General features: G+C 37.1%; 1 protein-coding gene across 2 annotated transcripts in view; it reads right to left on the reverse strand.

Moving 5' to 3' along the window:
• DAB2 (DAB adaptor protein 2) overlaps positions 1–21,535 on the reverse strand; it is a 347,304-nt gene that overhangs the window by 185,469 nt on the left and 140,300 nt on the right. For both annotated transcript variants that reach the window (XM_053701226.1, XM_053701225.1), the window contains exons 4-6: positions 20,785–20,883; positions 3,467–3,598; positions 2,777–2,860 (exon numbers count right to left, since the gene is read on the reverse strand). In XM_053701226.1, the coding sequence (XP_053557201.1) occupies positions 2,777–2,860; positions 3,467–3,598; positions 20,785–20,883 (315 nt within the window). The remainder of the gene's footprint in view (positions 1–2,776; positions 2,861–3,466; positions 3,599–20,784; positions 20,884–21,535) is intronic.

Raw genomic sequence — 21,535 nt, forward strand, 5'->3', positions numbered from 1 at the left:
ATTTTTTTTATTTTATTGAAATTCAAAGAAATACAATGTTGAGATGCATAGATTATTTTATTAGAGTCTGGCATTTGTGAACATTAGTGAGACTGGGGAAGTTGTAGACACACAATTTTTTTGCCCCTTGAGCCAGTGCTGCAATTTCAACAAATAATTTTCCCGGCTGCTTTTGCTTGTTTGTACTTTGCTCCTCCCCTGCCCAATTTCACTATGAATGTTGTGGGTGTGCCGTGGGGATTGCAAAGTTGCGCTGCTAGCCTAAACCTGCCTGCCTATCTGTGCTCACTGCTCAGTGACATGCGGCCCAGGGCTGTGCACTGACAGACTTGGAACAGAGTCAGAGAGCAGAATTTTCATAGTTTGTGCGCCTAAACCTTTTCTTCAGTGATTTATTTTAGAGTGCTCTGTTTATCTTTCATTTGATGTTCTGCTGAGCCAGGGAGCAGCTCTAGGCATGAGCTTTATAATTAATGCAGTGCAGTTTACATATTTTGTATGTATGTGTCTGAGTTTGTGTGTGTCTCAGTGTTTTTGTGTGTGTGTTTTTGTGTGTGTGTCTGAGTGGGTTTCCGAGTGTTTGTGTGTGCATTTGAGTATGTTTTTAAGTGTGTCTGAGTGTTTGTATGTGTGTTTGCCTGTGTTTTTGTGTGTGTCTGCTTTCTGGGGGGGGGGGGGGTGACACCATGACTTACCGCACCGGGTGACACCAACCCTAGTGACGCCACTGCCCACAGGAGTCCCTATCCCATAAAGACACCATACAACACACATACACACAATACTCCTCCCATGTAAAAGAAGATTTCAATGATCAATTAGGGGGTCTCATGCTCCTTTAAACAGCAGGTGATTGCCATAAAAAAAATAATCACCTGTAAAAGGCAGGTATTGTACAATTCTCCAGGCTATTAAACATTCCATAGCACCCCAAACTATGCTCTGCAACAACATTAGGGGTTGGAGTATCCCCTATACTGTCCTCCACACACAATACAAAAAAAAAACCCTCTTAATTTGAAAGTAGGAATCCTGTTCATTTAAATAAGTGAGCAGTGTTTGCCCATTGCTAGCTGCGACAACAAACTCTCAACAGTTTTATATGTGTGATAGTGCTTTTTAAGAGGCCTTTATTACACCCTCTTCATAATAATGTATCATAAGACACCACATTTGCAAGAATAAGGTTTTACAATTCAAATGACGGTTTTCATATCCATAGCTATATCGTAAATCATACTGATCATAGGAAGGAGGATAGCCTAGCAGTAGCTACTAGCCTTATATTTTATGTTGCCAATGTTACGGTCCATAGATCCATTCTTCTCTGAATTAATACGAATTTTAGGAATCAAGTCACATGGGGAGCTGGGAGAATGTAAAAAGATGTGATATTTTGTGGCATTCTCTATAGGATGAATTTTGGCAGAACTATTTTATGTTTTTGTTGTTTTTCTTAATTTATTGTTTTCTTATATATTTTTTTACTATACAGCTTGGACAGTGGTAGGAACATACATAAAAGGCTACCCTCTGGTAAATCAGAATTTTGTGCAATTTGAAATTTATGAAATATTTGTATGGTTAGATATTTTATACCTACTCATTTTCTGCACTAAGTGCAAGATGGTACAAAAAAAACTAAAAAAAAAATGTGTTCTAATTGTTAATTTTGAATGAACAATATAGGTTTACAATTCTGAATGTTGCTGTTTTCAGAAGGTGAACTGATGTCCAATCTGGGACAATATAATGTGAGATTGAAATATTTAGGAAATAATAAATCCAATGTTATTTATTATGTAGACCACAGAAAATACTAATTTTGCTCTTACATTTTCATACAGTGTCATTTTCTCATATTAAATATTTTTACAAATTACAGTCAATTGTTAAATGTTACCTTTTGTTCTAATGATAAAACAAATGTCATGGGGAATATTTGTATTATTATTTAAATGAAAACGAACAGACACATATAAAATCAACTATAAATATTTGCCCTATATCAATAGTTTTATCTTCAACCATCCCCAACAGGACAGATTTTCAGGATTACCTTGCGTGAGAGCAGGTAAAATAACCAAGTTTACTAATCAGCTGATTATTTCACCTGTGCTCCAGTTCAGATATCCTCAATATCTGGCCTGTTAGGGAGGTCTGAGGACAGGTTTTAAAACCAGTGCCTTAGATACAAATTAAAAAGTATATTTTTTATATTTATATCAAAGACAGAGAGAAAGGACCAAAGCATTATGGGGCACATATAGAAAGGAGTGTATATCATGATATATGAGGAAGTGACCACAAAATAAAATATAACTTTTTCTAATAATAATTTAAAACGGGGTTAAGGCATATTAAAATTACTAAAAAACATATACACATTCCTGCCCTCTGTTTGCATATATCCAATATCAACAAAATTAAGAAGTACCGGATCCCCTACTAAATATCATAGATTAGCGCAATATGGGTGATTATCCCCATTGCACAGTGTACTGCGAGTAAAAAGATTCCTATCTAACTATAAGCCACACAGGCTCTGTCTATACTCTCGCAGTACCCCTGTGCAATTATTTAAAAAAGCTGGGTATCCCCGTGCTACATCTATTGATAGAAAGATCTATATGGTATCACACCGATACATAGTAACCATAGTCACCAATAGTGCATTAATGCAGACATATAAAAGTAACAAAGCAGAGGGCAGTGTGAACGCCTTGAAGTGTGTTTCACCACTGCATATTCAATGGTCTTATATTTTTATATTTACCCGCTTCTTGTCTTCATCCTCCCTCTTCTTAACATTGTAGATCACTTGAAAGAGATCCTTAAGATCCACGACTAATGGTTCAGCCTAATGAAAAAAAAATATCATATACTAGGTAAGGAATAATGCATCCTGGTTTTATACTACTTCATATTTATTGTACAGGACTAAGCTTTTCAATGTTCAGGTCTGTTGCCAATGTTTCTTTGCCATTCCAATCATGTAGAAGTGCCAACATTTTAATTAGTTAAAGGGACACTGAACCCAATTTTTTTCTTTTACAATTCAGATAGAGCATGCAATTTTAAGCTACTATCTAATGTACTCCAATTATAATTTTTTTGTTCTCTTGGTATCTTTATTTGAAAAAGCAGGAATGTAAGCTTATGAGCCAGCCCATCTTTGGTTCAGCTCCTGGGTAGTGATTGCTGATTGGTGGCTAAATGCAGTCACTGAACAAATGATTGCTGTTCAATCATAAATTCTGTCAAACACCGGCAGACAGGTTCCTTGCCTGGGAGCCTTGTTCACCAGTAATATAATTAATGAGGCCCTACAAGTGACAACTTGCTTGGAAGCTGCAGACCCACCCAGGATACTCTATTTGCACCACTGGGGTGCACCACTTTTGTGAGAGTATAATCTGATTTTTGTTATTGATTTTAGAAATCCGGAACCGAGTTAAAGACATACCTGCTGTGCTGTTTTTATAGCAAAGAACTGGTGTTGTCCCTCTGCACCACAAACATATCCAAACGCTCGATTGTCAGTCACGTCTCGTGCAATAAATGAGATTTTGTTAACTGGATGCTCGTGCTCTATTACCTAGAACAAGAAAGTATGATCACCATTTTGCCTTTACCTAGAACATATATTAAATACATATTCAGTTTCTAAATGTGTATTTTAATTAAAATGTTATACTATTGCATCAATAACACATCTGCAATTAAAAAAAAAAAGATAATTCAAATTAATTGAAAACATGTCATAACAATTTCACAGTATAATATGTTTGTATTTGTTAATTAGATATATAAACAGACATATGGATATGTAACTTTACCCTAGAATATAATATTGTGTAACTGAACTAATTTCTACCATTTAAACAATCTTCACAGATTGGCATTTGCCTTTAGAAATAAAATATTAGTGTCTTTACACTTTACACACAGTGTCTTAAAGGGACATGCTAATGCAGAAGCATTTTAATATTACACAAATACACTTTACTAATAACCATGGGGTCGATCAAAATCCTTGTCTAAAGTTTTTTAACAGAAATTCACTATTAAAGACTATGGAGATTTTTGTAGATAAATAATTTGATAAGTTTTCCTAAAGCATTGTGATAGATCCCTGCTAAATGTAGCCCCCAATCAGCAAGCGCTACCCAGGGTCTGAACCAAAAAAGGCAGGCACCTAAACTTAGATTCCGGCTTTTTAAAATAAATAAAATTAGAAAGTTGCTTAAAAATGCATGCTTTAACTGAATCATGAAATAAAAAATTGGGTTTAGTATCCCTTTAAACACTTACGCCTAGATTTAGAGTTGGGCGGTAGCCGTGAAAACCAGCGTTAGAGGCTCCTAACGCTGGTTTTTAACGCCCTCTGGTATTTGGAGTCAGTCAGGAAAGGGTCTAACGCTCACTTTCCAGCCGCGACTTTTCCATACCGCAGATCCCCTTACGTCAATTGCGTATCCTATCTTTTCAATGGGATCTTTCTAACGCCGGTATTTAGAGTAGTGGCTGGAGTGAGAGTTAGAACTCTAACGACAAAACTCCAGCCGCAGAAAAAAGTCAGTAGTTAAGAGCTTTTTGGGCTAACGCCGGTTCATAAAGCTCTTAACTACTGTGCTCTACAGTACACTAATACCCATAAACTACCTATGTACCCCTAAACCGAGGCCCCCCCACATCGCCGCCACTCGATTAAATTTTTTTAACCCCTAATCTGCCGACTGCCACCTACGTTATACTTATGTACCCCTAATCTGCTGCCCCTAACACCGCCGACCCCTATATTATATTTATTAACCTCTAATCTGCCCCGCACAACGTCGCCGCCAGCTACCTACAATAATTAACCCCTAATCTGCCGACCGCAAAGCGCCGCCACCTACGTTATCCTTATGTACCCCTAATCTGCTGCCCCTAACACCGCCGACCCCTATATTATATTTATTAACCCCTAATCTCCCCCCCACAACGTCGCCGCCACCTACCTACACTTATTAACCCCTAATCGGCCGAGCGGACTGCACCGCTACTATAATAAAGTTATTAACCCCTAATCCGCCTCACTCCCGCCTCAATAACCCTATAAGAAATAGTATTAACCCCTAATCTGCCCTCCCTAACATCGCCGACACCTAACTTCAAACATTAACCCCTAATCTGCCGACCGGAGCTCACCGCTATTCTAATAAATTTTTTAACCCCTAAAGCTAAGTCTAAACCTAACACTAACACCCCCCTAAATTAAATATAATTTAAATCTAACTAAATAAATTAACTCTTATTAAATAAATTATTCCTATTTAAAGCTAAATACTTACCTGTAAAATAAACCCTAATATATCTACAATATAAATTATTATTATATTGTAGCTATTTTAGGATTTATATTTATTTTACAGGCAACTTTGTATTTATTTTAGCCAGGTACAATAGCTATTAAATAGTTAAGAACTATTTAATAGCTAAAATAGTTAAAATAATTACAAAATCACCTGTAAAATAAATCCTAACCTAAGTTACAATTAAACCTAACACTACACTATCAATAATTAAATTAAATAAAATACCTACAATTACCTACAATTAAACCTAACACTACACTATCAATACATTAATTAAATACAGTACCTACAAATTACTACATTTAAATAAACTAACTAAAGTACAAAAAATAAAAAAGAACTAAGTTACAAAAAATAAAAAAATATTTACAAACATAAGAAAAATCTTACAACAATTTTAAACTAATTACACCTACTCTAAGCCCCCTAATAAAATAACAAAGCCCCCCAAAATAAAAAAATGCCCTACCCTATTCTAAATTAAAAAAGTTCAAAGCTCTTTTACCTTACCAGCCCTGAAAAGGGCCATTTGCGGGGCATGCCCCAAAGAATTCAGCTCTTTTGCCTGTAAAAAAACATACAATACCCCCCCCAACATTAAAACCCACCACCCACATACCCCTAATCTAACCCAAACCCCCCTTAAATAAACCTAACACTAAGCCCCTGAAGATCTTCCTACCTTATCTTCACCTCGCCGGGTATCACCGATCGGTCCTGGCTCCGAAATCTTCATCCAACCCAAGCGGGGGCTAGACATCCATCATCCGGCGGCTGAACAGGTCCAGAAGAGGCTCCAAAGTCTTCATCCTATCCGGGAAGAAGAGGCGATCCGGACCGGCAACCATCTTGATCCAAGCGGCATCTTCTATCTTCATCCGATGACGACCGGCTCCATCTTGAAGACCTCCACCGCGGACCCATCTTCTTCTGCCGACTACTTCCCGACGAATGACGGTTCCTTTAAGGAACGTCATCCAAGATGGCGTCCCTCGAATTCCGATTGGCTGATAGGATTCTATCAGCCAATCGGAATTAAGGTAGGAAAATTCTGATTGGCTGATGGAATCAGCCAATCAGAATCAAGTTCAATCCGATTGGCTGATCCAATCAGCCAATCAGATTGAGCTCGCATTCTATTGGCTGTTCCGATCAGCCAATAGAATGCGAGCTCAATCTGATTGGCTGATCGGATCAGCCAATCGGATTGAACTTGATTCTGATTGGCTGATTCCATCAGCCAATCAGAATTTTCCTACCTTAATTCCGATTGGCTGATAGAATCCTATCAGCCAATCGGAATTCGAGGGACGCAATCTTGGATGACGTCCCTTAAAGGAACCGTCATTCATCGGGAAGTCGTCGGAAGAAGAAGATGGGTCCGCGGTGGAGGTCTTCAAGATGGAGCCGGTCGTCATCGGATGAAGATAGAAGATGCCGCTTGGATCAAGATGGTTGCCGGTCCGGATCGCCTCTTCTTCCCGGATAGGATGAAGACTTTGGAGCCTCTTCTGGACCTCTTCAGCCGCCGGATGATGGATGTCTAGCCCCCGCTTGGGTTGGATGAAGATTTCTGAGCCAGGACCGATCGGTGATACCCGGCGAGGTGAAGATAAGGTAGGAAGATCTTCAGGGGCTTAGTGTAAGGTTTATTTAAGGGGAGTTTGGGTTAGATTAGGGGTATGTGGGTGGTGGGTTTTAATGTTGGGGGGGTATTGTATGTTTTTTTTACAGGCAAAAGAGCTGAATTCTTTGGGGCATGCCCCGCAAATGGCCCTTTTCAGGGCTGGTAAGGTAAAAGAGCTTTGAACTTTTTTAATTTAGAATAGGGTAGGGCATTTTTTTATTTTGGGGGGCTTTGTTATTTTATTAGGGGGCTTAGAGTAGGTGTAATTAGTTTAAAATTGTTGTAAGATTTTTCTTATGTTTGTAAATATTTTTTTATTTTTTGTAGCTTAGTTCTTTTTTATTTTTTGTACTTTAGTTAGTTTATTTAAATGTATTTATTTGTAGGTATTGTATTTAATTAATGTATTGATAGTGTAGTGTTAGGTTTAATTGTAGGTAATTGTAGGTATTTTATTTAATTTATTTATTGATAGTGTAGTGTTAGGTTTAATTGTAACTTAGGTTAGGATTTATTTTACAGGTGATTTTGTAATTATTTTAACTATTTTAGCTATTAAATAGTTCTTAACTATTTAATAGCTATTGTACCTGGTTAAAATAAATACAAAGTTGCCTGTAAAATAAATATAAATCCTAAAATAGATACAATATAATTATAATTTATATTGTAGCTATATTAGGGTTTATTTTACAGGTAAGTATTTAGCTTTAAATAGGAATAATTTATTTAATAAGAGTTAATTTATTTTGTTAGATTTAAATTATATTTAACTTAGGGGGGTGTTAGGGTTAGGGTTAGAATTAGCTTTAGGGGTTAAAAAATGTATTAGAGTAGCGGTGAGCTCCGATCGGCAGATTAGGGGTTAATACTTGAAATTAGGTGTCGGCAATGTTAGGGAGGGCAGATTAGGGGTTAATACTATTTCTTATAGGGTTATTGAGGCGGGAGTGAGGCGGATTAGGGGTTAATACATTTATTATAGTAGCGCTCAGGTCCAGTCGGCAGATTAGGGGTTAATAAGTGTAGTTAGGTGGAGGCGACGTTGGGGGCGGCAGATTAGGGGTTAATAAATATAATATAGGGGTCGGCGGTGTTAGGGGCAGCAGATTAGGGGTACATAGGGATAATGTAGGTGGCGGGGGTGTACGGATCGGCAGATTAGGGGTTAATAATTAAATGCAGGGGTCAGCGATAGCGGGGGCCGCAGATTAGGGGTTAATAAGTGTAAGGTTAGGGGTGTTTAGATTCGGGGTACATGTTAGAGTGTTAGGTGCAGACATAGGAAGTGTTTCCCCATAGAAAACAATGGAGCTGCATTAGGAGCTGAGCGCAGCTTTTTTGCAGGTGTTAGGTTTTTTTCAGCTCAAACAGCCTCATTGTTTCAGCTCAAACAGCACGTTTTTGAGGCTGGCCGCGTCCGTAAGCACCGCTGGTATCTAGAGTTGCAGTGGCGTTAAATTATGCTCTACGCTCCCTTTTTGGAGCCTAACACACTGAAAACCAAGCCATTCTGTGAACTCTAAATACCAGCGGTATTTAAAAGGTGCGGGGGAAAAAAAGCACGCGTAGCTAATGCACCCCTTTGGTCGCAAAACTCTAAATCTAGGCGTTAGCTATCAATTACAATCCTTTAGAAAAGCTTATCAAATGATTGTCAACAGAAAACCACTATTGAAAACTATGAAGACTGTTGTAGATAAATAATTTGATATGTTTTTCTAAATGATCACAAACTTGTGTTTGTTTTCGACAGATAATGATTTCTGAACGTCAGCAGAAATTGGAGTTTATCAAAATCCCTCTGAAAACGTATCTAATGGTTTTCTACAGAAAACCACCATTACAGTCTAGGGGGATATTTGTGGAGAAATAGTTTATATATATTTTGAAGCATTGTGATTTACCACATTGTCAGTGTGTTTTTACATTGATCACAATCCAGAAATGCTTCTGCCATTAAGCTTGGGCATGTTACCTCCTGAAAGCATGATGAAATTAATCATTATTGTTAATCTCCCAGTTTTGATACAGGTGTGACTTTAAAGGATTACTTTCTTTTACGATTTTGAATACAAACAACGAACATATTATATTTAAGAATCCTATATTAAAACTTACTGACCTTTATTTTCTTAAAAACGAAGCATCCTAACGTTTAATATTTCATATTTCTTATTCGGCAATTACGTCACCTTTTCCAGCCCACAATTTTCGGCACTACATGTTGAAAATGACTAACCTATCAAATTGCAATTTTATGCATACCAATAACTGTCTAATCGCTCCTAATAATCATATGAATAAATTCAGCTCAATTGCGCATGCACACTTTGAATAAGTGAAGCCGAAGTTACCCACAGCTAGATAGTGCGGGTCTACTATGTTCCAGCCAGTCTTTCATGGAGTGACGTTTGCTGTGACACTGCGTAAACTTGCGCATGTGCATTGCGATTTTTAAGCGCCATTTTGAAACCTAGGTATTAAACAAGGATTGGAAAGGAGTGGGTTTGGAAATCAATAAAATTAGAAAAGAAGATTTTGGATATACGGTGAACATATTGTAATGAAATTATATTGATAAAAGACTTATTTAGGGTAGTTAATTCGTATTAGGCATAGTAATTTTTTACTTACAGTGGCCCTTCAAAGGAAAAGGAACTACACTAGGGGCAGACTTTTGCATGGTGTATGTGGAGCAAGTGGATTACATGGATGCCCACAACAGCTAAGAAAATATAATGTAAATGACTAGGAAGAAGATTTTACCATGCATACAGAACCAGCAGGAGGCAACACTGAGTACATTTGGTGTCAATAATGTTAGGGACACTAAAGCCAGAATTAAACTTTCATGATTCAGATCCCAAAGTATTCCAATCCCAGGGACCCTTATGTTACAATAAAAGTTGTTATTATATCCTTGGTGCTGTGGAATACTTTAGGATTAAAACTGCATCCATTATCAGATTGTGCACACTGGTCTGAGTCACCAGCATTTAAAGGTCCTTTAAGAGAAACGGTAGACAACAGAGTGCTACAGCATACTATTCCAAAACACTTTGCAATCTTAATTGCATTTAAAGGACTGATTTGTTTTGCTTGTTTTAAGATTTGATCAGCTCTGTGCCCAGTGAATGGTAGGCATGATTTGTTCATAGTCCCCAAAAAAACTAACCAATCAGGTTGGAGTAAGCAGAAAGGTTTATAAGTGGAGTCAATCTTGGCCTTTAAATGATTCAGGTAGATAAAAACATTCTCTGGTGTCCTTTGTTGAAGGAGCTGCAATGCACTGGGAGCTAGCTGAACACATCAGGTACACCAATGACAAATGTAGGGTTGACAAATGTAGGGTTGTCATATTGCCATATTGTATGAAAAATACATATGTCAGGGACTGTTTACAGAAATGTTTGAATAATGTGTCATTAAAAGAACTGATAAGTATTTTTTATATGTGCCCCCCCCTTAAAGTGGCAATATGGCAACTGTAGACAAAAGATATATGTGCAGCGACCAATCAGCAGCTAGCTCCCAGTAGTGCATTGCTGCTCTTGAGCCTACCTAGGTATGCTTTTCAACAAAGGATACCATGAGTGCTAAGCAAATAAGATAATAGAAACAAAATTGGAATCATGAAAGTCTAATTTTGACTTTACGGTCCCTTTAACCCTGCTTTGTAGAAACCTATTCATGGTACTTTACGTTGCTTTTTAGAAAATACTATATATAATAGATATGTGCATGGCGAAAAAATTCGGTTTGGTTCGGTTCGATTTGGATTTTTTCGAATTTCGGTTCGGAACGGTTCGAATTCGGAAAAATTTGAATCAATTCGGTTCGGATTCGTTTCGGATTTATTTGGATTCGAATAAATTCGTCTGGATTCGGTTCGGTTCAGTTCGGAAATTCGGAAATTCGGAATTCGGTGGGATGTGCTATGTATTAGACTAGTATTATGTACTGTATATTAGGTGTAACCCATAGCAGAGTGATATAACCTAATATACTGTACAATACTAGTGTAATCCATGGCCATCCGAATCTACCGAATAAATCTGAATAAATCCAAACTAATTCGGATTTATTCGGTAAATTCGGCACTATTTTAATTTGGAAATCCAAATCGATACGAATCCTGAATTTTACGAATTTGGACGTGTCTAATATATAAGTGCACATTTATGGTGCAGTCATTCAGATGACACAACAGTTTTTTTTATGTTCCTTTAAAAATGCTGATTCTCAAAAATGCAATGGCTTCACCTAACACCAATTAGAGAATCTTTCCTCTGGGGGAGGTTAAATATGATCAGAACCCAGGTGCAGGAATGGTTGTGCCAAACCCATGTAAGCACTGGTGCCAAGCTTCCCAACAGAGAAATTCATGCTACCCACATAACCACACAGGGAGAAAACACCAGCTGTGTCAGCTAGCGCAGCAGCATAACTGACTGAGGTTTGCACTTGACTACTGGTTTATTTATAGAAGATTGGCATCAAAATGGTGGCTCCCTTAAAGGGACATGAAACCCAAAAATGTTCTTTCATGATTCAGATAAAGAATACAATTTTAAACAACTTTCTAATTTTCTTCTATTATTTAATTTGTTTCATTCTCTTGTTATCATTTGTTGAAGGAGCAGCAATGCACTACTGGTTTCAAAATGAACACATGGGTGAGCCAATAACAATTGGTATATATATGCAGCGGCCAATCAGTAGCTAGAACTTAGGTTCTCTGCTGCTCCTGAGCTTTCATAGATAAACCTTTTAGCAAAGAATAACAAGAGAATGAAGCAAAATAAATAATAGAAGTAAATTGTAAATGTTGTTTAAAATGGTATTCTCTGTCTGAATCATGAAAGAAACATTTTGAGTTTCATGTCCCTTTAACAATGCAAGCATTAACATTCTGAATCTTGGAAATATTTAAATAGTGAAGTTTTGATCAGTGACATTGTAATGTTTTCATTTATTCAAGTTTTTCCATCTTTTACACATGCTAAAGGGACATGAAACCCAAGATTTTTCTTTTTTAATTCAGATAGCATATTATTTTAAACAACTTTCTAATTTACTTCTGTTATCTAATGTGCTTTGTTCTCTTGGTATCCTTGGATAAGCAAACCTAGGTAGGCTCAGAAGCAGCAATCCACTTCTGGGAGCTAGCTGCTGATTGGTGGCTGCACATATTTGCCTTTTATCATTGGCTTAGCTTATGTGTTTAGCTAGCTCCCAATAGTGCACTACTGCTCCTTAAACAAAGGATACCAAGTAAACAAAGCAAATGTGTTAATAGAAGTAAATTGGAAAGTTGTTTAAAATTGCATGCTCTATCTAAATCATTAAATACAAAATGTGAGTTTCATGTCCCTTTAATAAAATGGAGGCAGATCAATAGTGGTTCTATTTTGGCATTTATATTACAAGTCCAAAGTTGTTCTGCATGCTGGATAGTGAGAATGTATTAAATCCCTCAAATAATATACTTCTATGAAGTGCTCAGTAAAATTCATGATGGATATCGCTAAGGAGATGGGGCGTTAAGCCGAGGGTGAGTTAAGCCAATCGTGCACAAGGTGTGGCGATCTAGATGGAGTTCTGTGCCATATAATTAATAATAATGGTTTACTTCAGGTCTTAAAAAAGTGCTACGTTTCACAATGGTGTTTTAGAACTTGCTTGTCATAAACACTTAAAGGGACATTAAACACTAAATGCATCATTGCTTGAATGATGTGTTCAGAGCAAAGATTAGCCTGAGAATAATTTGTACATGTATTTGTAAAAATTATATTAGTTGTTTAAATATTGAAAAAGTAAGGGTAAAGTTAATGTTCATAAAGCAGTGGGCACAGCCATTTTGTAACCTAGGTTACGCTGAGGCCAATTAGGAATGGTTATAAATGGCTTATTAGAGTGTGCAACCAATGACTGTGTGGAACATAGCTGTGTCTGCACTTCCATGTTTAACATGAATTGGAAAGCAGACAATATTCAGAATTAAATTACAGGAAAGGAGAACAAAATAAATAATGAAAGTATATTGCAAAGTTGTTTTACTACATGTAATTAAACAATTTATATTAATATCTTGAGGTGTTTTAACCAACTACTTTTTTGGAATAAAAAAGTTTTGGTCATGTTAAGATGCTTTGATTCAAATATGTAACCCTCCACTTCTAATACCAGATTGTGCGCTATTCTTTGCTCAAGGTTGCATAAAAGATAAAGCACCTTGCGCTGTAGATTGTGTTGTAATATGATGTAATAGATGTCATAAGGAATGAGACCATGTGATCTGCGTACACAAATGCACTACAGCACCTATTCACATAATATGTTGTAATATGATGTCATATGTTGTAATATGATGTCACATGATGTAATAAGGAATGAGACCATGTGATCTGTATACACAAAGACACAAATTCTACCATCTATTCACTCAATGTTGTTTTGTGATTTGTTCATTCATGGATTCATTTATTCATTAAATCCCGTAAGGGTACAACTAGAATTCTCTTTTTTATAGATGAGTATATGCATCATTTTTTTTTCAGTCATCACTTTATGCTTTAAATTTATTGCAGTGGTTTTCAAAAGCTATTAAAATAACCTCTAAAACGAAACGCTTGGTAATTCTGATTAAGTTTTATCTTAACAGCAACAGTGCAGATCACTTCACTATCACACAAAATCTCCCAAAGCAATTCAACCTAATTTTATTGGGTACTGGAATGTCATAGCGTCCTGCTCCGCTGCAGATACATTTTATTAGGTTAATCAGATATGATCTCTGTGTATCAGAAACGAGATAACGCTAATATAATAGAGATTTATACCAGGCTCTGAAAAAAGGCTGCACAAATTGAATATTCTATTGTATGTGAGTAATGCAATACATAACAACTAAACTTGTTAGGCAAATAATGTTAGCAGATATGAGAACATCTGCTGAATAATTTAAGACACAGAGAATATGCAAAAACATAACAGAACTGTATATGAATTGGTTTCCTTGGTTCTCAACTCTTTTTTCCACCAAACTGCAATTTCATGTTTCTTTTGAATAAAAGGCATGGAAAAGTATTAGAGCATTTTATTGTTACACTATTGTTTGCTTATAACTGAGTTTAACCTCTTCATAGGGTTAAACACAAAGTTAAAGTAAGTTTCAGTGCCGCAAAAATGTACTGGGACCTAGTTGAACACATCTCATGAGTTAAAGGACCAGTTAATACAATTGAATTGCATAATCAACAAATCCATAGTAAAAAGACAATGCAATAGCACTTAGTCTGAACTTCAGATGAGTAGTAGGTTTTTTTCCACTCCTCCTGTATCATGTGACAGTCATCAGCCAATCACAAATGCATATACATATATTCTGTCAATTCTTGCACATGCTTAGTAGGAGCTGGTGACTCCAAAAGTGTAAATATAAAAAGTCTCTGCACATTTTGTTAATGGAAGTATGAAATTATGAAATTTTAATTTTAACTTGAGTATCCCTTTAATGATAAAAGACATATGTGTGTAGCCACCATTTAGCAGCTAGCTCTCTGTGGTGCATTTCTGCTCCCGGACCTACCTAGGTATGTTTTTCAGCAAAGAGTACTTAGAGAACAAAGTAAATTTGATAATAGAAGTTAATTATGAACGTTGAATTTTGACTTTCATGTCCCTTTGAAATAAGAGCGATACCTTATTCTAATTGAATAGGGATGGTGGAAAAATGAATCGAATTTGAACACATTTGTTTGTTAGTTTCGAATGTTTGTACAACATTTTAACATTCGCTTAATGTAATAGTATTTCTAACGCTCTCTTTAAATGTAATATTCGAATTATGCAATATTCGAAATAGAAACATTCAAATTGATATATTTATATCTATTATGTATCAATTGACTAAGTTCCCTACCACATTAATTATTGAACTTCTCAATAGTATTTGTTAAATCGAATGTTATATTCGAAATTTCAAATGTGGATATTCGATATTAATATGAACATTCGAAAATGAAAGTAACATTCGAAAACCGGAAATAACATTTGATTACCAAATTTTAATGGATTTTTATTCTTAGCAACATTTTATTTTTCAAAACGAATGTCCACAGCACTATTTGTTTTACCAAACGAATTACACTTTCAGCATATTCGCCCATCCATATAATTGAATTAATATTAAATACCATATGTATTTTTGACAAGAGAATGTATTAAGATTTTTTTTTCACAAAGCCTGCTGGTGAGCAGTGTCGGATAACAAACAGACAAAGGAGGCTATGCAGCCACTAGTTGAGCCCAATATTACTGGTGAGAGTCCAAGAAGAGTTTAGTTAAAGGGACATGAAACCCCAAAAAATTCTTTCATGTTTCAGATACAGAATATCATTTTATCATTTTAAATAACTTTCTAATTTACTTCTATTATTTAATTTGCTCCCTTCTCTTGTAACACTTTGCTGAAAGGTTCTAACTGCTGATTGGCGGCTGCATATATATATATACTGATTGTCATTGCCTCACCCATGTGTTCAGTTAGAAACCAGTAGTGCATTGCTGCTCCTTCAACAAATAATACCAAGAGAACGAAATTAGAACGAATAGAACGAAATTAGAACGAATAGAAGTTAATTAGAAAGTTGTTTAAAATGGTATTCTCTATCTGAATCATGAAAGAAAATGTTTGAGTTGTATGTCCCTTTAATTGTATTCTTTGCAAGATAGAACAGATTAATTCTTTATATGTGATTGGCAAAACTCACTGCTCATCATAAAGTCAACAAGAAGAGAAATATTACTGGCATAGACATGGCTGGCAGCAAAGAGTTAATCACTGCTGTATATGAAACAAAAAGGTCTAATCAGTGATGCTTATATAGCTGACAAAAATGTGCTCAACCAATACATAATTTGTAGCTGACAGGAGGCTGCTACCTGCTGTTGAATATGTAAAGTATTGGAAAAGGTGAGTCAGAGCTCTTTATGTTGCTTATACAAAGGAGTTAATCACTGTATTAAATGTTGTTGATAAAAATGGATCTATCATATCATATGTAAATGACTGGGCAAGTTAAAGACCATTCTGTTTTTGTCAAGAAGAAGATGGTTCAGATAAGGGGCCTGTTTATTTATCTGTGCCTCCAGCACAAACCTAAATGTGCCACTGCATTCCTCTAATTAGTCAAGTACAATTAAGGGGACAGTGTACTTTAAACTAGTTTTCTACTTAAAGGGATAGGAAAGTCCAAATTAAACTTGCATGATTCAGATAGAGCTGAATAATTCTGTCTTAAAAAGGACACTGTACTTAGGCAAACAGCTAATACAAGTGCACCGTGTTCAGACCTACTGCAGGAACAATATATCATATGGGCTGGGCTCTCTCTCTGTGACATTTACATCCTGCACATACTGTACAGTGTCAAACTTTTAAAGTTTTGAATATTATAGTTCTTGGCTATATTCTACTATTTTGGGTTCAACTCTGTTCTTTTAGTGTTTTCTGAATATTCATATTATTTGTTTATTTTAAGTCTGAATGAAGTGTGAAATAACTATGCTGGGTTTCATGCATCAACTGTGTTCATGTGTCAGACCTAGATAGATGTTTAATGAAACTAGGAGCTTAGCTTTATCAAAGAAAACAAACAAACAAAAAAAAAACAACATAAAAGAGGTTATTATTATTTTATCTAAACAAAAATGTTTGAGTATCCAACCAAATACAGATTGGTATTATATTCACAAAAGAACTATGAACCAATCATTTATATTGCAGGGTGCGGTTATTTCATAAATTAAAGCTTCAGTAAATGAAGTCCAAGGGGCCGATTTATCATAGTGTGAGTGGACAAGATCCGCTGTAGCTGATCGTGTCTGCCGCACATCGATAAATGCTGTCAGCATATGCTGTCAGCATTTATCATTGCACAAGCATTTCTCGTGAAATGCTTGTGCAATGCCGCCCCATGCTGATTCGCTGCCTATCGGCCACTAGCAGGGGGTTTCAATCAATCTGATCATATCCGATCAGGCTGATTGTTGTCCACGCCTCAGAGGTGGCAGATGAGTTATGGAGCAGCGGTCTTATGACCGCTGCTTCTTAACTCATGTTTCCGGCGAGCGAGAAGGCTTGCACGGAAACAGATGCATACGGGGGGTTTGGGGGTTGATTAATCGATCCCCAAGACTGTGTTTGTGGAGTTGTGGCTCTGTCAACCAATAGAACAGGTCATGCTCAACTGATCAGTTTGTGCCTTATACAGGTGACACAAGTTAAATAGATATGAAACCCAATTTTTTTAATGATTCACATAGAACATGCGATTTAAACAACTTTCAAATTTACTTCTATTAATATTTTTTCTTCCTTCTCTTGTTATCTGTTGTTAATCTGAAAAATAATGATGCCAATCTGCTAATAGTTTGATGACTTATTCTTAAACTAATTTATAAAGGTCTTGTTAGAATATTCCTGTCTATTTATTGTTTAGCAAAAAAAAAAAGTTGTATTTATGATTCTTAATTTCTTTAATTGTAATTTGAAACAAGCATCTGTTGATACTTTATACCATTTATATGTTGAATTCACACCCCCTCCTTATTCACAATGTGGTTTAAAAACGATATTTAAACAGCTGTAAAACATCAAAGTTTGTAAACTTGTAACAGTAAATGTGTCTATTCACAGCACACACTGCACTACATTTACTGGAATTCCATGTTCCAATCAACTAGAGAACAACTGAGCAGAAGTGTTTTACGACTTGTATCCAGCTGTTTTGTAAATTGATGACTTTTTAAATGTGTATGAAAAAAGGTTTCAGGGCATAAATCCAGGAGCTATTGTGGTTCAGTTGAGAACAAGATTGTATTGTAAGGTATGAAATCTTTTGAAATTGAAGTGATAGATATGGAGACTGCAGACCCCCTTCTTTGCTGCTGCAGTGGGGAAGGTGCTTAGGATCTGCATAGAAAGGGCAAATCCCAGCAGGATAGTGTTGTTAGAGACTAGTGCCTGGGACAACAATGCATCAGCTTCAGTTAAAAGCCGAGCCACAGGTAAACTACGATAGGTACATCCTGTAATGGTAAAACGGCATATGGGGTAGATTTATCAAATGTCGGCAGACATAATTCGCTGTAGTTGTGCAATTCCTGTGCAATGCCGCCCCCTGCACATTCTCGGCCAATCGGGCTCTAGCAGGGGGTGTCAATCATCCCGATCGTATCCGATTGGGATGACTGTAGTCCGCCACCTCTGAGTTAAGGAGAAGCGATCTTACGACTGCTGCTTCTTAACTTATGTTTCCGACGGAAACAGCAGCATACGCTGCTTATTAAGTGTACCCCTTTATCTCAGATGCATTGTAACGTTTTATATAAAAGTCCTTAAATCCAATAACATGCATCATCCTCTGCACTCAAGAGGTTAAAAGTCGAGATACAGCTAAACCATTTTACATAAAGATCTTTAAAGGGACATGAAACCCATTTTTTTTCTTTCATGATTCAGATAAAACGTGATTTTTAACAACTTTGCAATTTACTTCTATTTTCACATTTGTTTTGTTCTCTTAGTATGCTTTGTTGAAAAAGGATACCTAGGTAGGCTCAGGAGATGCTGATTAGTGGCTGCACATATAATCCTCATGTTATTGGCTCACCTAATGCACTTAGCTAGCTCTCAGTTGTACATGACTGCTTTTTTAACAAAGGATACCAAGAGAATGAAGCAAACTATAAAATAGAAGTAAACTGGAAAGTTGTTTAAAAATGTGTTCTTTATCTGAATCATGAAAGAAATGTTTTTATTTTAAATCCTACCGAAAGAAACCAACACAGAGGCAACACCATAAGCTGTAACTAAACAAAACCAAGAGGTAACACACTAACCCTGTATATCAGATCAGTCTTGCCAATAACCTCTAAAGACTGTCACAGCTCCTCCTCCATGCCTATATGATACTCTAGACTGTACCATTCACACTGCACAATGACACCCCAGACTGTACCATTCACACTGCACAATGACACTCCAGACTGTACCATTCACACTGCATAATGACGCCCCAGACTGTACCATTCACACTGCATAATGACGCCCCAGACTGTACCATTCACACTGCATAATGACGCCCCAGACTGTACCATTCACACTGCATAATGACGCCCTAGACTGTACCATTCACACTGCATAATGACACCCCAGACAGTACCATTCACACTGCATAATGACACCCCAGACAGTACCATTCACACTGCATAATGACACCCCATACTGTACCATTCACACTGCATAATGACACCCCAGACAGTACCATTCGCACTGCATAATGACACCCCAGACAGTACCATTCACACTGCATAATGACACCCCAGACAGTACCATTCACACTGCATAATGACGCCCCATACTGTACCATTCACACTGCATAATGACGCCCCAGACAGTACCATTCACACTGCATAATGACACCCCAGACTGTACCATTCACACTGCATAATGACGCCCCAGACAGTACCATTCACACTGCATTAAGACGCCCCAGACAGTACCATTCACACTGCACAATGACGCCCCAGACTGTACCATTCACACTGCATAATGACACCCCAGACTGTACCATTCACACTGCATAATGACGCCCCAGACTGTACCATTCACACTGCATAATGACGCCCTAGACTGTACCATTCACACTGCATAATGACACCCCAGACTGTACCATTCACACTGCATAATGACACCCCAGACTGTACCATTCACACTGCATAATGACATCCCATACTGTACCATTCACACTGCATAATGACACCCCAGACAGTACCATTCACACTGCATAATAACACCCCAGACAGTACCATTCACACTGCATAATGACACCCCAGACAGTACCATTCACACTGCATAATGACGCCCCAGACAGTACCATTCACACTGCACAATGACAACCCAGACTGTACCATTCACACTGCATAATGACACCCCAGACAGTACCATTCACACTGCATAATGACGCCCCAGACAGTACCATTCACACTGCACAATGACACCCCAGACTGTACCATTCACACTGCACAATGACACCCCAGACTGTACAATTCACACTGCATAATTACACCCCAGACTGTACCATTCACAGTGCATAATGACATCACAGACTGTACCATTCACACTGCACAATGCCCCCCACACTGTACCATTCACACTGCACAATGACACCCCAGACTGTACCATTCACAGTGCATAATGACACCCCAGACTGTAACATTCACAGTGCATAATAACACCCCAGACGGTACCATTCACACTGCATAATGACGCCCCAGACTGTACCATTCACACTGCACAATGTTTTCTTTCACGATTTAGATAAAGCTTAAAAAAAGTTTCCAATTTACTTGGTTCTCGTGTTATTCTTTGTTGAACAGATGTAGGTAGCAATGAGCATGCACGTCTGGAGAACTGCATGACAGGAAATAGTGCTGTCATCTAATGCTCTTGCTAATGTATAATTTTTTTGCAAAACTGCTGAAGACACGTGCATGCTCCCAAACTTACCTTCCTGCTTTTCAACAAAGGATAACAAGAAAATTTGATAATAAAAAACTTAAAGGGATGTTGTTAAAGTCATTGTTGTATGTGCACAGAATATAAATATTAGAAATTAAGGACTAAATTGCAAAAAACAACAAACACAAAATGTTTTAAAAACATCTTGTTAATAAAATGTTGCTTATTTTTTGCAGCTCAGGGTCTTTAATATAAATACTTACTCCAGTTTTTTCATCGATGATTTTTATTCCAGAAAGTGAAATGTTGACCCAGATCCTCTGTTTGTGTTGTCCTTGAGAACGAGCTGCCACTGCCATTCCCTAGAAACAAAAGATTAATATAAAATGCAAATGATTTATAGTTGCCCATGGCGACAAAATCAGTACACGACAAAAGATGTGGCATTTCAATGGCTACAGTGTAATATTTGTTGAGGAAAAAAAAAATGGAATTGTGCTAAGTAGATTTTAAAGTATAATCTACTTAGGATCATATGCCACTTGCCTGGCTTAGGCAAAGAAATCTGACGACATTTCAAAAGGAGAGAAATAAAATGTGACTAAGGTTAAAGCAAAATTTGCATTTTATTTGGGGTAGTAACTATGGCCGGGTCGGCAACCTTCGGCTCCCAGATGTTTTGGAACTACATGTCCCATGATGCTGAGACACTCTTTAGGCTGTCTGAGCATCATGGGAAATGTAGTTCCAAAACATCTGGGAGCCGAAGGTTGCTGACCCCTATGGAACGCTATTGATACTGCAGGGTGTGCTTTCAATATCGCCGGACCGTGCTAGGATTAGCGTGAAATCTGGTGTTACAAGTCAATGGTAAACCTGAATAACCAGAGAATGTTTAGCGCGGCTGACATCACTTTAACATGCACTATGCTTTCAATGGACATCACGGCCTCACAAAACATCGCTCATATTACAAGTGGAAAGTAAAGAGCTGGAATAAAAGAATCCATGTAA

Source organism: Bombina bombina, chromosome 2 (assembly GCF_027579735.1).
Source record: "Bombina bombina isolate aBomBom1 chromosome 2, aBomBom1.pri, whole genome shotgun sequence".
Classification (NCBI taxonomy): Eukaryota; Metazoa; Chordata; class Amphibia; order Anura; family Bombinatoridae; genus Bombina; species Bombina bombina.